This window comes from Ammospiza caudacuta, chromosome 2, assembly GCF_027887145.1.
Source record: "Ammospiza caudacuta isolate bAmmCau1 chromosome 2, bAmmCau1.pri, whole genome shotgun sequence".
Taxonomy (NCBI): Eukaryota; Metazoa; Chordata; class Aves; order Passeriformes; family Passerellidae; genus Ammospiza; species Ammospiza caudacuta.
The window spans coordinates 15138192-15154298 of NC_080594.1; the positions used below are offsets into that span (position 1 = coordinate 15138192).

Below are 16107 nucleotides of genomic sequence, written 5' to 3' on the forward strand. Positions count from 1 at the left end.
AAAATATATGTTCAGCCACTGCTACTGTTGCCTTCAAAATATTTCTTGAACTTAATGCTCTGTTGTCACAAGATTTCAGGTTTGTTTCTGATCTTCTGCTTGAAATTTACTACTAATGAATAAACGATCTTTAAATATGTAAACACGTAGTGACTTTCTGTCAACTTTGAGCACAAGTGGGTGTGAATCTTTCTCATGGCATCACATATGGTTGAACAGCCTTCTAGGTGAAGTTAACAACTTCTCCAACTCATTTCAGGGACCAAGCCTTTAATATTTCATTTTATATTATGTTGCCTACTACAACTTTGAAAGCAACCTTGGCAAAACAGAAGACAGTATGATTCCTTTTTAACAGGGCATTACGAAGTTAAAACATGCTGATAAAATTTTCATATGCCACAAACCTGACTCTACTAGGAGTTAAGCCTCTATACAAACAAGAATGATTTCCCTGTTCCCTTCTCCCCAAAATACCTGGCCTCCAGAAACACAAGAAACACTTCAAATACTACATACTGCAGCTTTCCCCTGGGGGAAACCCAGCTATGTTTTATGAATAGATGTGGTTAAAGCCACCTTGCAGAAGAGTCTGCATGAAAGATGACTTGTTTCCATTTACACAGGAGAAAAGGTTAAAAAGGGGTACAAACCCACTTGGTCCCTCTTTAAATTTTTCTTGATTGCTAAAAACTGGCTCGGAAATTTCACCATCTCCACTGTACCATTCATCGGCAATGATATCATTGTGTGGAGGAACACAGCAATGGAAGTATTTGAGAAATGAGAGAGAATCATCCAGATTCTGCTGGAAGCTAGCTTTGCCATTGAGAAGAGCAAAGTCAGGGGACCTGCCTGAAAAATCCAGTTCCTGGGAGTAAAGTGGCAAGATGGATGGCGTCAGATTCCCAATGACATTATAAATAAGATCACCACAATGTCTCCACCAACCAGCAAGAACGAAACACAAGCTTTCCTAGGCACCATAGGTTTTTCGGGAATGCACATTCCTGAGTGTGGCCAAATCACGAGCCCTCTCAACCTGGTTACCCACAAGAGAAATGATTTCCACTGAACAGCAGGGGCCCTGAACAGCAACAAGCCTTCACCAAGATCAAGCAAGAGACTGTTCATGCGGCTGCCCTTGGCCCAGTTAGGATGACACCAGAAGTGAGGAATGTCCTTTACTCTGCAGACGAGATAATGGTTTGTCCTGGAGCCTTTGGCAGAAGGTGCCTAGGGAGACTCAAGGCTGACCACTGGGATTCTGAAGCCAAAGTTACAGAGGGTCTGAAGCCAACTCCAGTTCTACAGAGAAGAAAATCTTGGCTGCCTGTGAAGGAGTTCAAGCTGCCTCAGAGCTGACTGGCATGGAAGCACAACTCCTCCTGGCACCCCGACTACCGGTGCTGGGGTGGATGTTTATTAAAGGAAAAGGTGCCCTCTACCCACCACACCACCAATGCCACATGGAGCAAATGGATTGCTCTCATCACACAGCGTGCCCATACTAGAAACCCAAATTGCCCTGGGGTTTTGGAGATAATTACAAACTGGCCAGAAGGTGAAAACTTTGGTCTCACTCTATCAGTGAGAGAAGAGAGAGAAGAGGAGAAACGAGTGACATGTGCTGAAAATGCTCTACTGTACAACCAGCTACCAGGAGAGGAAACGCACTACGCTCTTTTCACTGACAGTTCCTGTTGCACCATAGGGATGAACCAGAAGTGAAGAGCAGCCATATGGAACCCCACAGGACAGGGTGCAGAAGCTACTGAAGGAGAAGATAGATAAAGTTAACTTGCTGAACTCAAAGCCGTTCAGTTGGCCCTGGACATTGCCTTAAAGAAAGCAGCCAAAGCTCTACCTTTATACCGATCCGTGGATGGTAGCCAATGCTCTGAGGAGTTGGCTGGAAAGGTGGAAAAAATCCACTACTGGCAGCATAGAAGAAAACCAGTCTGGGCTGCTGATGAGTAAAAAGACATTGCCACTTGGATAGACTTGCCACTTTCACTGGCCACCTGTGAAAGTCTATCATGTAGATGCCCATGTCCCCAGGAGCTGGGCTAATAAAGAATATTGAAACAACAAGCAGACAGACCAGGCTGTGAAAATAAAGGTGTCAAAGATAGATTTAGATTTGCAACACAAAGAAGAATTATTCCTAGCTCAATGGGCCCATGATGCCTCAGGTCATCAGGGCAGAAATGTAATAAAATAAGTAGGCATGAGACAAAAGACCTAACCATAGACAGTATTTCTTAGGTTATCCATGACTGTAAGACATGTGCTATGATCAAACAGGCCAAGTGGGTAAAGCCCCTATGGTATGGTGGGCAGTGGTGCAAATGTAAGTATAGGAAGGCCTTGCAGATTGACTGTATCACACTGCCTCAAACTTGCCAAAGCAAGCACTATGTGCTCACAACAGCAGAAACCACCACTGGAAGGTTGGAAACCTACCCTGTGCCTCACGCCACTGCCTGGAGCACCATCCTGGGCCCTAAAAAGCAAATCCTTTGGAAGCATGGTACCCTCAAGAGAATTGAGTCTGACAACAGGACTTATATCAAGAATAGCCCTATAAACACCTAGAGAACACAGCATTAAGTGGGCGTATTCTACTCCATATCATGCACCAGTGGCTGGGAAAGCTGAACAATGAAATGAACTTATTAAAACCACCTTGAAGGCACTGAGTAAGAGGAGTCTCAAGGACTGGGAGATTAATTTAGCAAAGGCCACATGGTTAGTGAACACCTGAAGTTCCAATAACCAAATAGGCCCTGCCCAATCTGAGCCCTTGCAAACAACAGATGGAGATAAAGTTCCAATGGCAGACAAGGAGTACACTGAAAACAACTGTTTGGGTTAATTCTGCCTCCAGCAAGGACAATCCCATCCATGGAGCTGTCTTCGCTCATGGACCAAGTTGCACCTGGTGGGTGATGCAGAAGAATGGAGAGACCCGATGCACACCTTAAGAGGACCTAATTTTAGGATGAACTAGCCATGACACTGTGCCTGTATCCATATCTATATATAGATACATATACAACTAAGGTAGTGCATGTATGTATATAATTTAAAGCTTAAATTTAATGTACCATGTTGGTATGGGAAAAAAATTTGGGGTGGATAATGTTGGGGGTTAGGTTTCTTTCCTTTTATAAGTATAGATTTTTTCCCTATAAATTGCTAAGAAACACTAACAACAGAATACTTAAAAAACCAAAAGAAGTGGCCAAACTCAGGAGAAGGTATCTGATTGCACTTCTCTTATCTGAGAGTTTCTCTCTGAGAGACAGAAGATGGGGCCAGGACAACTGCTAGTTTTCTCTCTTGGCTTTAGAGGAGGCCAGTTGTAGCTGCTGCTTGAAAAAGCAATTTGCTGCTGCCACCAGAGCCCAGCCTGGAGCTGCTTCTTCTGTTGTGGGGTGAGCTTCTGCTCCTGAGAGCAGCCACTGAACTGAGACCTTATTGTCACCTACCTCACTAAAAGAGGGATCTATCACCATCTGCTCAGGTGCCAGAGATCCTGAGCTCGCCTCTCCCTGCCCTGCTGGGAGCCCAGCTGCCACCACCACACCCCTGCTGCTTCTTCAGCACTGCTCTGACTTTTATGCTGGTCTGCAGCCCCCCACCCCCTGCCTGACATCCTGCCAGCCCTGCTTGGTGCTTCCAGGTGTCCTGCTGAGGCACCAGGATCAATGCCCCAGGGAGTTTGTGAGGCAAAAGCTTCTCTTCCACAGCAGCTGTGGGGGAATCATCCCACCCGCCCTGCCCACCAGGAGCCCCCAGCACCCCTGCCAGCTCTGACCATCACTGCACCAAAGAGCAAAGTGACTGCAGCTGAGAAGGCTGCTATTGGGTTTCTGGTTATGTTTCTTGTTAATGCTGGAGTTGGCATTGTTGTTTATTTGCTTTATTGTACATACAAATAAAAACTGTTATTCCTATTCTCATACCTTTGCTTGAGAGCCTCCTTTATTTCAAAAATTGTAATAATTTAGAGAGAAAAGGTTTATATTTTCCATTTCAAGAGAGGCTCCTGCCTTCCTTAGCAGGTACCTGCCTTTCAAACTAAGACAATAGAGAAAACCTGGAAGTTTCCAGCTTGGCCATCAGTCCTAAAGATGTTCAGCTTTGGACATCAAGGACATCAAAGCTCCCAGCTAGTTCCCACACACAGGCAGGAGGGCCACCAGGCTGTGCTGAGTTGCAAGAGCAGCCAGAGCTTGTAGGTCACTTGACTGAGCTGCAATTATACTGAAAGTCAGCACCTACATCTGACTGTCCCTCAGGCAGACTTCAAGGTAAATTTTAATTAAAGGTGATTATAGCAACAAGGAGCTCCACTGCTTAAGAATGCTTGTGACCTCTTTGTCAGAGTTAAAAACTATTTCAGGATGAGCATGACAAGACAATTTCGAAAGCACATGTGGATCCTGCCTCTTGGCCTCATGAATAAAACAGGTACATATATCACCAAAATACACCCTCCCACCTTCCTCCAAGTACTGTCAACAAGTCACAATAAGCAAGTCACATCCTTTTACATCCAGACCCAGGTGGTGGTCAGATATTGGGTGGAAAGGACACCCAACTGTGAGGCACTGCAGCCCAAGCTACCTCCACATCCCCTCTAATAGTGTGGCTACAACATGCAGCTGAGCTTTTCTTCCCCCTGTGGAGAAAACACCCTTGACAAAGCAAAAAAAATAAAATGCAGTGCCTAAGGGACAACTGTTGGAGGTGAAAACCCAACAGTCTGAAAAAGGGCATTTATTAACTGATTGGCTGCAATATGCTTTCCCCTACACATTGAGAACTACAAATGCAAGTATTTTAAAATTTAAATCTGATAACTTGAGATATAAAGTTATCTCAAAATAGATCACCCACATTTGATGGATTCTGCTCTGTCATAGTTTTAAGAAACAAGAATATAATAATCTCCTTTTCAGTTTGTCACCTCCACCTCAAACATGTCACCTTCACTTTGACTTGAGTACCCATGTGAGGTGACAAATGCAGACTTGAGTAAGCACTTTAAACAGATGTGCTTTAATAGCAGAGAACATTGGCAATTGAGCTTTAGCAAAGTGTTTTCCTACCTTACATTTCCCTTCTCCTTCACAATGAGTTTAGGACTAAGGCATATATGCATTGATAGCCACACAAACATAAGCTCAGATATTAATAAATATACACATACAAGATATTTGAATTACCACGTACTGCCATGTAAGAATTTTTTAAAATGTGTACATATATATAACTAAAATTCAAGAGTATTTCTAGCTGCAATACACACAGCTTAAATGTACTGGGCTTAAGAGGCAGCAAGAAATGGGTGAGTCATTCTAAAAGAACTACCAATTACTTGGCTCTTCATATGCAGATAAAGGACAAGTACCCCATAGAAAAGCACTTTCATTTTCCTTTTGCAAGCACTTCTGAGGGAGGGGAGGGTAAAAAAGTCAGTATTTGCTTGGAATTTCAGAAATGGATTGAAATGCAATTACAGCTCCCATTCCTAGAGAAGACAAAGTTCATGAAATTATTCTTGAACTCATCTCATCAGATATTAAACTGCCTGATGAGGAAGAAATTGACTACAATAGTAAATTAAATGTTCAGTGAAAAACAAAAAAGACAGAAATTCAGCAGATATTTGTCTTAGAACAAGTACTCTATAGCCCTGTAAGCTCTTTTATTTAAAATATTTTGGCATCTTTGATCTTGTATGTATAAGACATGTACTTTATATATAGGTGTATAAATATAATAAATATGTTACCTATATATTTAATAGATATTTAAGATAGATGGATAGATCTATCTTGTGTGAATATATTTTTATATAATGAAAAAACCAAACATTTCCATTAGAACATGGTCTGCGCTCATTTCTTAGAATGAGAGAACATTTAAACACCCAATCAAAATCTAAATTAAATATACAGAAATGACACAGCAAAAGCCCAAAAGTAGCTTTACAAATCTTACTGAAAAGGTTATAAATAGCGACACTGACAGTTGTTAGACGTACAAATCAGAAGAAAGTCCAAAGATATCAATATGGAATATGCAAAGTTCTTTGATGTAGGCTTTTGCATCAACAGTCTGACCATTCACTCCTGTTTATGACAGAAAACTGGAAATTACCATTGGGAAGTATTTATTTTAAACTTATTGCATTATTCACAAAGGACTCTACCTTGCAGCACTTACCAATGCTTTGTCAGGAAAGATTTAGTTGCCCACCATTATATATGTTCTCATTATTCTAGGTCTTAATGACACCTAGAATTGCATCAAATTACAGCAATTCAGTGTCTGTCCTTCATCTTTGCACTGTTCTTTGAATTGTTTCCATCTAGATTATTAGCAAGTCCAAACATAGCACAATTCAGACCTATTAGCTTTCTGCATTATTCACATAATTTGGTCCCCATTTTCTGGTTATTTCTTGAAACCACTTGCAATCAGCCCCAAGTTTAAGATTTTGTGCATTATTTGTACAAAAAAAAAAAAAAAGTAGAAACACTGCATTAGCACAGTATAAACTGATGAAAGCCTGGGGAGCACAAACAGAATTTGAACACTGATCTTAGTTTATGAAGAAAGCCATCTTTGCAACTTGCTGGCATCCCGTTGCAAGGACATGACATGGTACTCTGCTCTTCCAATTGCTCTCTGACATGCTCAGGAGAGTGATATGAAAAGGCTTTAACAGCACCAGACCACTCAGTTACCACAGGGTGTTACAACACAGTTATAACCCATATCTGGCTCAAAATTAACCTATGTGCACAGGGGATGGGAAGGGTAAGGACAGGGATGGTATCTTCTCACCCATCACTGCCTTGTAAAGGAAACCTCCAGGTTCCTTCCCAACAGCAGCAAATTAACAAATCTGTCAAAGGCTAGATAATAAAGCCCATTTTCTTTTAGATCATGTTTAGAAACTAATTGTCAGCAGAAAAATGTTCTTACATCAATAACAATAGAAATAATATAATAGAAATAATATAATAGAAATAATGTAATGTAATGTAATATAATATAATATAATAATTAGCACACAGCTAATGCCTGTTACAAATGATGCATTTCAAGAACTCCACTGGTTATGTTGGCTGATACCTGCTGCAATACCCCAGACTGCAGATGAAGCATCTTAGGAGTACACCATTTGTCATTTATTTGTCAAAAAACATGAATTTAGGCATTTTTGTTATAAATAGGCCAACAATTCTCACTGAAAAAATTATAAAGGCACTAAAAAGTGTGCCTTAAAAGTGTATTTTTTAACAATAAACTTTACTGTAAAAAGTTAAAAATAAAAGGAGTAGAACACTGATGTTTCAACAACTGTAAATGCAAGTTCATGTATAAGGTGCAATGACTCCTCTATGCCAAGGTCTTTTAGACAGATTTTTGGCATCTTAATAACAAGTTGAAGAGTACAAAGTCACTGTACCTTCCATCTGCATAGTCTGCATCTGCACCTCCCCACCAGACATCTGAATCATCATCTTCAGCATCAGCTGAATCAAGATTGTCGCTTTCCTCTGCTAAGGGGCAGCAGACAAACTCCACACCACGGAACTTGTCAATTCCACAGGGCAGCAGCATGCCATAGTCGTGCAGATTCATGCTCTTCTCACTACAGGACTGCAGAAAAGAGGGGGAAAAAAAGCAGCAACAATATTGGCACAGAGGAAGACTAAAAAAATCTCACAGACCCTTAGAAAATATGAAGGGACTACATACTGCCTTGAGAAGTTAAAGCTGGTGAACTGCATCATCTCTGAAATTTGAAGCACAATTTACAAAGATCACACTTGCGTTCACTACTTTACTGTAAGCAGCTCCCTACTGGTGTCCACTGCAAGCAACAAGCTCTCCTATCAGTCTTTCTCAGAACAAAGGATTGTCTTCTCCTACATACATGATAACTCCTAATCTTCCTGTCTAAAATCCTCACAGGCTTTGTCTCATAACAGAAAACATGATGACAGAATAATTATTTGATGTGTTAATCCCAATTCTGATGCATTATGCTATTGAAAACTTCGCCTCAAGAGAAAGCAACATTTGAAATACCTCTTACACTGGAAACACACTGTGTCTGGTCTGACATCACTGCCAGTACAGTACCTCCTAGCTTTGTTTGAAAAACAGTCAGTTGGGAATAATTATACCTTAAAGATACAGTGATGTGTGACAGATGAAAAAAGGAAAATGCACAGTGTTGCACAGTGATGATGTCCTTCCAGGCCATTGCCATTTCAAGTATGCAAGTAGTCAAAATGAACCACAATTCCTTTGTGTGAAGGTTGGTGCCTTACATGTTTCATTTAAGTATAAGACAAACAAGAACTAAAAATTTGAAAAGCTGCTGATCCCATTTCAAATTTCATCTCAAGAAGGTGGAACAATGTACAAGCTAAGAGGGTCCAAACAAACCAGCAACCAGAAATCCTGGAAACTCATCTTAGTTTTTATTCCTAAATCTCTCTGTGTAAGGAAAAAACTCCAGAACAGATTAGCAATTGTAACACTAAGTTTATTTCTATTTTCAGTAAAGCACTGTTAAATTGTAAAAACTCTGTGCCTGCAAAATGCCTTTGGCCAGTCCTTGTTTGATCAGCTCTCCTACCCTTTTCTGCTGAATTTCACATAGTGCACTCCTTGAGGCCTGTTTGATCTCTGAGGGTATGTGGCATACCAGTATCCATGACAATTACTGGATAATATCCACCCAGGATAATGATTCAAGGTAAATCCTAGGCATTTAGTTCCAGTGCTAACACAGGAAAGTGGAGGAAGCAGAAAACACAGTGAGTTTGTGAGTGATTGTGAAGAAAAAAATAATGCTATGAAAGAGGGTCAGTGTTCAAAGGTCAATGGTAAGTATTCAGTCATGGTCTCTATTGTCCTCTGACTCCCATTTCCTACCTTACAAAAAATCCCAAAATGTTTCTCACTCAAACATTTGAAAGTATTGCTATTTGTTTTCCATGTTGCTGCTATATTTTAAATAATCCTCAGAAGAGTGACACAGCTTTAAAGAAGGAAGGCAGGAAATTTTAAGACAGATGAATGTACCTCTTTAGCAACAGTATGCCAATGCAGGTGAGTTTCACACACATCCATTCTTTCCTGGTGAAGGAACTTGCACTTGTCTGGCACCAGAAGAGCGTCACTCACAAACTCGCCCACTGAAAGGGAAAAGAAAAGAAATTAACACCCAAGAAATATTACTTTTACTTCCAACATCTCATCCTGTTAAACCTCTAGCTACTCCTAGCAGCTTTTGTGAATGAGTGGCAGGTTTGCAGAGAATGGAACAGTTTCTAGATGGTGCTTCAAATCATGACCATCTTTCAACTTGTCATTGGAAAGGAGCTCCAGCCTTTGATTTCATATATATTTGTTTATGAAAACCTCAGCATAATAAAACTGCAGGACCCATTGCAGATATATGTGGTGCAACATGAAGTCAGGAGTTGGCAGGTCTAATTCCAGGAAGGGGACTACAGGGGCAGGGAGGGACAACTATGTTTTGTATCTTAATAGCAGTAGGGAAAGGGTATGAAGTGTTCTACATAAAACAAATGACACCATCACCTTGTTTCAAAGCATTTGAGAATATTTCCATTGATACAGTGCTAACAGCAACACAGTCAACTCAGTTATTTTTGCTGCTTCAGCCTCTTCATTGCACCCTCATTTCATCAGCCAGATGAATTCATGTTAGCCCAGAAGGTTGATAAGCAATAGAGCTTATCAGCCAGGAAACAAGATGATTCATGATCACCAGAATACCTGGTCAGATCAAACTGGGTGAAGAGTCTTTTTTTCCCAAGGACATAACTGACCAAAGAGATTGTGCCATCTTTAACAGAAGAACAGAAATTTACATGCTTACAAAATGAACACTGCTCACAGCATCAGTACTCAGAAACTCAGGTGCTAAGTAACATGATTTATTAGACTAAACTCATTGTAATTCTGTACAATTCCGATGTTGCAAATTAATAACCCCAAACCTTCTCAAAGATATTTTTTAAAGGGAAAATTACACTTCAGAGAAGTGTATATACTGAACATACACTGAATTGTGAAAGCACATGACTCAGCTGGTATAGATCAGCTCCCTAAAGCCCACTTGTCTGTAGCCTACAAAAAACTACAGTTTGTTACCTGAAAGAATCAAGATGGTCCAGTGGCTATTAGGATGCAGTAATAGGTTAATTGATCAAAATTAAATGCCTACAAGCTTACTGTTGAGTAGAGTCATCTCAGGAAGCTGATGAAGTGGCCCTTAAGACTTACAATTAAAAAGTCAGTTTTAAAAATAACCAACAACCAATGCATAGGAAAAAGGCAGAATTCAACAAACAAACCTTTGCTATATACCACACCAAGATGTGTATATCACACTAAATTCCTCACTGTATTTCAGTGCCTTTGATCTGAAGCCCTTAAATAGGAAATATTAACTAGTTGCTGTAACTTAGTTAACTAGGGGGGAAAAAAGTTATTTTTATGCTTCCCTAGCACACCCTAATGCCTGCAAATTAACAGAAGCATTTTCTAGAGGTGTCCAAAATTACCTTGCAAAAATGAGTTAGTACACTTTCTGGTTACCCTAAATACAAAATTTGCATTTTCATTTAACAAAGTCTCAGTTCCCAGTGGTGTCACACACCAATCCTGCAGTGAAAGTCACATAAATTTGCAGCTTTTTGCAGACCAGCCTGGCAGATACCTGAACTTTCTCAGGACATAAGTAATTGGCAACTATTAATGCTTTAATTTAGTCAAGTGCCTGAGCAGTGGACAAGCACACAGAGGCTTTGCTGAAGACTCAAGAGTATGAAGATTTCATGCAGAACTGCAGTGTCCTGCAACTGGGGAGGAATAACCCTGGCCACCATCACAGGCTGGGGGCCAACCTGCTGAAGAGCAGCTCTGCAGAGAAGCACCTGGAGTCCTGGTGGCCAACAAGCTGTCCCTGAGACAACAGTGCCCTGGGGACCAAGGAGGCCAGTGTGATCCTGGGGTGCAATGGGAAGAACATTGCCAGCAGGTGAAAGGAGCTGATCCTGCTCCTCTACTCAGCCCCGCTGAGGCACATGTGGAGTGCTGGGTCCAGTTTTGGGCTACTCAAGACAAGAGAGACAGGGAGCTCCTGCAGTGGGTCCTGTGGAGGTTACAGAGATGATGAAGGGATGGAGTTTCTCTCTTATGAGGAAAGGCTGAGGGAGCTGGGGCTGTTCAGCCTTGAGAAGAGACTGAGAGGGAACTTCATCAGTGTCTGTCAGTGCCTGCAGGGAGGGGTCAGAGCAGGGACCAGGCTCTGCTCAGTGGGGCCCAGCAATGGGACAAGAGGCCACAGGAAGAAACGGATGCACAGGAAGTTCCACCTGAACAGGAGGAAGAGCTTCTTTCCCAGGCACTGGAACAGATCACACAGAGAGGGTGTGCAGTCTCCCTCACTAGAGATATTCCAGAACCACATGGATGCAATCCTGTGCCATGTGCTCTGGGATGATTCTGCTTGAGCAGGGATGTTGAACCAGATGGCCCACTGTGGTCCATTCTAAACTGACCCAATCTATGATTTGGTGAAAAGTAACACAATTGGATGTACCACTGAGTTACATCCACCAAATGGAAGATGGAAAGCTGTCACAGACATGTTTTATGAAAAATCCTTTCCTTAGGATTTTTCCTCCTGAGAAGCTGAGAGGCCTCAGGAACAAAATACAAACAATGATAATCTGCTGCTGTGGAATGCAACAGGTGCATCTGTGATTGGTCTCATGTGGTTGTTTCTAATTAATGGCCAATCACAGTGAGCTCGGACTGTCTGGGTCAGTCACAGGATTTTGTTATCATTCTTGTCCTATTCCTAGCTAACCTTCTGATGAAATCCTTTCTTCTATTCTTTTAGTATAGTTTTAATATAATATATGTCATAAAATAATAAATCAGCCTTCTGAAACACGGAGTCAACATTCTCGTCTCTTCCCTCTTCCTGGGACCCCTGCGAACACCACCACAGAAAGCTGTATGTCCAAAGTTCTGGGTAAGGCAGTTTGGGCTTCAGTGTCATTAAAAGTATGCATGAGTATGCAATAATTTAAAATAAAGCACATTAATTTTTGAGCATCTAATTATATCAACCAACTCATAACAATACACTACAGAAATAGCAGATGTTCAGATGTCAGTGAAGATACTGTGTTAGATCTGATTAGCACACAGAAAATATGCGTTGCTTTATAGAATCACATCGCTTCAAAATAAGGCAACAGCATCTTCACAGTAACCCAAATTCTCGTTTCAGATGAGGCTCCATGTTGCAAACAATGGCTGAATTTCACAGCATTTATTGGAACAAGACCTCCTCTGTCTTTTGGAAGGAACAGAGGACCTGGGGAGAAGGATGGCTGCTCATGGTAATACTCCTTCAATATACAGAATTATAGCAAATTAGGTGTGCAAAAATCTAGGCAATAGCAATCACTTGCAACTTCACATGTGATTTCTATTGCCGTCAATTCTATTTTTATTAAAATTAAATTTAACTTTATCCATTATTTAGACATACACAGAGCTAATGTTCTAGAAACCTTTTTCATTCCTTTCACAATAATTACTACCAAAGTTTAAATGCAAAGCTTTAAACTTCTGTTCTATTTTTTTTGTTTCTTTTTAAAATAAATTTATGTTCAAGTGTGACAAACTCAATTGAAGTTATTTGACAACTGGATTGTTTAATTTGCTTACAATAATCTAACAGAAACACAAATCAATCAGAAAGAAGCACTTCTAGCACTTTAGGCTTGCAGGCAAGCTTCTGCCTGTATTGTTCCTGTACTTGTTTAACTTTCAATTATGCTGAGTCATAAGATTTCTAGGATTCTTTGCTTTTTTGAGTGAGTAACCCACAGATTGCTCTGGGAAAACAAGCACATATGAAGGGAGAGCATCCAATGAGAGGCTCTAAAAATAAGAAAAAACTGAAATACTACTTTTCTTTGCCAGTGCATACCATGACAGAGAGAGCTATGCATTACTACATTTCTTTGACTGATGGAGCAACCCAGAGCAGTGCTGGTTATAATTTCTACTGATGGGATTGCCAAGTTCAACTCCAATATTATTTTTAATTCCAACACAGCAATATACTGACTTTGCATCATATTGGGCTGGTCCTCAACACCCTGCCTGTGTTTTGCTTAAGCAGCATCAGCACTTCCCTAGGTGGCAGCACTGCCTTAAAAGCCTCCCTGGCCCCAAGCTGTCCCCTTGTCCTTACCAGCACCTTGTCCCTGATCTCCCAGCAAGTCAGGGTAAACCCTGGCCAGACCATGGATGGAGGGCTTGCAAAATTTGTACCAACCACAAAGCATTGGTATCATTACCACCAACAACACTACCTCTGTCTGCCTTATATTTATCACTATTTCACAGTGCTTTTCTGCCTTATTCAGCATCTCCAGTATTTTGATTACAGCTAGAAGTATGTCCTGTGCAGAGGTACTCTAATAATAAACCATGATGGCACCGTTTTTCTCTTGATGAGTTTATAAATCCATATATCTTCTCAGGTTATCCAACACACCAGTGTTACAGCTACTTCTGTTCTAGTAGCTCCTCACCCACTTTTGCAGGGAAGGGCTGGTTAAAACCAGACCCTGCTGGCTAACGGGTATCTGGCCATCTGGAGAAAATAGCTCTAAAGGGGAATTCTGAGTAGAGGTTGTGTGACCACATTAAAACTCACCATCATGTGCCCATCATTCATCTAGCTGAAGGCTGCCAACATTCTGCTCAACATCCTGCAAATTGCTTCTTGCTTAACTTTCCATTTTTAACTACACATCACCACAACATGTATTGTGTCAACATAGTAAGTCACATTTGAATTTAATTTTAGAAATATCATCTTTGCCCCCATAACGCCAGTAACCCCCCTCCTGATGTCCAGTTGTCCACTGTGTTTGTAGCAGACTTCTTTTATTGCCCCATCCTGGTATATCACAACAGGTTACTAGCTCACACTGTTCAAAAACAGTTTTGCTGGATGTTATAATGCTACATTTTAATATTAAGTAACTTCATTTCAGTCAAGGACTTTCTATAATTTGAAAAATTCTCTTGAAACAACAACGGATTTTTTTGCTTTAAGACCAGAAGTTCTGGTCCAGAAATTTCATTTTTCAACACAGCAAATACTAAGAATATCATTAAGAATCAATCTCTAACAAAAGAATTGGAATTATAGTAAAGGCTACCATTCACACAACCTTTAAAATCCTCTGTCTTGGTTTAAAAGACGGGTGTCTGCCAAGAAAGGCAGGAACCTTCCTGGGATGGAAAAGATGAACCCCTTCCCTCCAAATTATTATAACTTTGAAATTACAGGGCTATCAGGCAAAGATATGGGAAAAGGAATAACAGTTTGTTACTAGTGTATATAAGTATAACAAGACAAACAAACAGCAGCAATGGCAGGAACAAGAAACAAACCCAGAAACCCAATAAACAATAAAACAATAAACAATAAAACCCCTTCACTCAGCCATCGAGCGCTTCCCCTTGGGTGCAGTTCTGGTCACGGCCAGCAGGGGCGCTGCTGGCTCCCGGCCAGGCAGGGCAGGTGCGATGATTCCCCTGGGCCTGCAGGGGGCGCTGTGGGGCGCGCTCGGCCGTCCCTGTGCATGGCAATGTAAGCTCCAGCAGAGGGAGGGCAAGGAAAGGGCCTTCCTTTCCAGAGAAAGGGCCTTCCTTTCCAAGGAAAAGGGCTTCCTTTCCAAGGAAAGGCACTTCCTTCACAAACTCTCAGGCACCAGCCAGTCTCATGGCTACTCCAGGTGACAAATGGGCTATAGCAGAACCTCAGAGCAGCAGGCTGGAACAGCAGAGGGGAGCGCACCCAGGATGGCAAAACAAAGTGCAGCAAAGACTCCAAAGCTGTGACAGGAGCTGCAGGGCTCTGGGAGGACATGGAGGACATGGAGGTAAAGCGTAGCAAAAAGCCCAAAGCAGCAGCAGGAACAGCAGAGCTGGGCAATGGCAGACAGGCTTCTGCAAGCAGCTGGGAGACGCTCCCTCCACAGAGGGGGAAGGAGTCAGGGTCCTGTTCCCCGTGAGGCCAGGTGCTGAAAAGGTCCCAGTTCAGCCGCTGCTCCTGCAAGCAAAGGCTCACCCAGAAGAAGCAGTGAAGGACAAGAACTCTGCAGTGGCAGTGAATGCCCTGGGCAGCAGCAGTCTGTCACCAAAACCACAACAAGCTCCACTCCGATCCAGAGAGCCAAACAGGGAGAGGGGACTGAGCCCAACCCCTGACCAAAATCTCATGGTATCTCTGCACTTTCCCAAGGGAAAGTCCCCCAGCTACCAAGCTCACTCCTCAGCTAAGAGACTGCAACCAACTGCACCTTCTCCCGTGGCCACATCTTTTTTTCTCTTAAGTACTCATTGTTGCAACCTCTTAGGCAACAAATGGGAGAAAATTTCCGAGCGAAACAAAAGGAAAAAATCCTAACCTCCAACATCTTCTCTAGGAAGAAAAAGGCTCAGTAAGTCTGCATGCTCCTAACAAGATGATTGCCCTATCTGTGTAATGGAAGGTATCAAAGCAAAGTAGTACAAAATAAAAGCACTGTGTGAGATATGGTCCTGATCAGCAGACTTTCCAGCCACTCCATAAACTAGATGAAATGTGAAGATCCCACCAACACTGAAGAGAAAAAAAAGCAAGGATAAGATGATAAAGGTAATAAAAGAAAACCCATTACAAAACCAAACACCTTCTAGCAGATGGCTGGGCTCCAAACCAAAAAGTAATCATGTTCAGAGAAGTACTTTCAAACAAAGCCTGTGTTAAATTTTGTATGAAGAGGCAGTGCACATGCTGAGGGTCTGGGGCTCAAGGCTTCATTTTCATGTCACCAATGAGAACAAAGGCCTTGCTAAAACATATTTACAAGCTCAAGTGCCTGCACAGTATATATTTGGGAGCATTCAGAGAAATGTGTCACTTCCCTGTGACTTTGTATAGATTATTCAGAA

The 16107-nt window shown here is 41.6% G+C and overlaps 1 protein-coding gene across 3 annotated transcripts in view; it reads right to left on the reverse strand.

Annotated features, from left to right (window-relative positions):
• APP (amyloid beta precursor protein) overlaps positions 1 to 16107 on the reverse strand; it is a 194270-nt gene that overhangs the window by 79376 nt on the left and 98787 nt on the right. For all 3 annotated transcript variants that reach the window (XM_058800412.1, XM_058800410.1, XM_058800411.1), the window contains exons 4-5: positions 9124 to 9236; positions 7493 to 7686 (exon numbers count right to left, since the gene is read on the reverse strand). In XM_058800412.1, coding sequence (XP_058656395.1) covers positions 7493 to 7686; positions 9124 to 9236 — 307 coding nt within the window. The remainder of the gene's footprint in view (positions 1 to 7492; positions 7687 to 9123; positions 9237 to 16107) is intronic.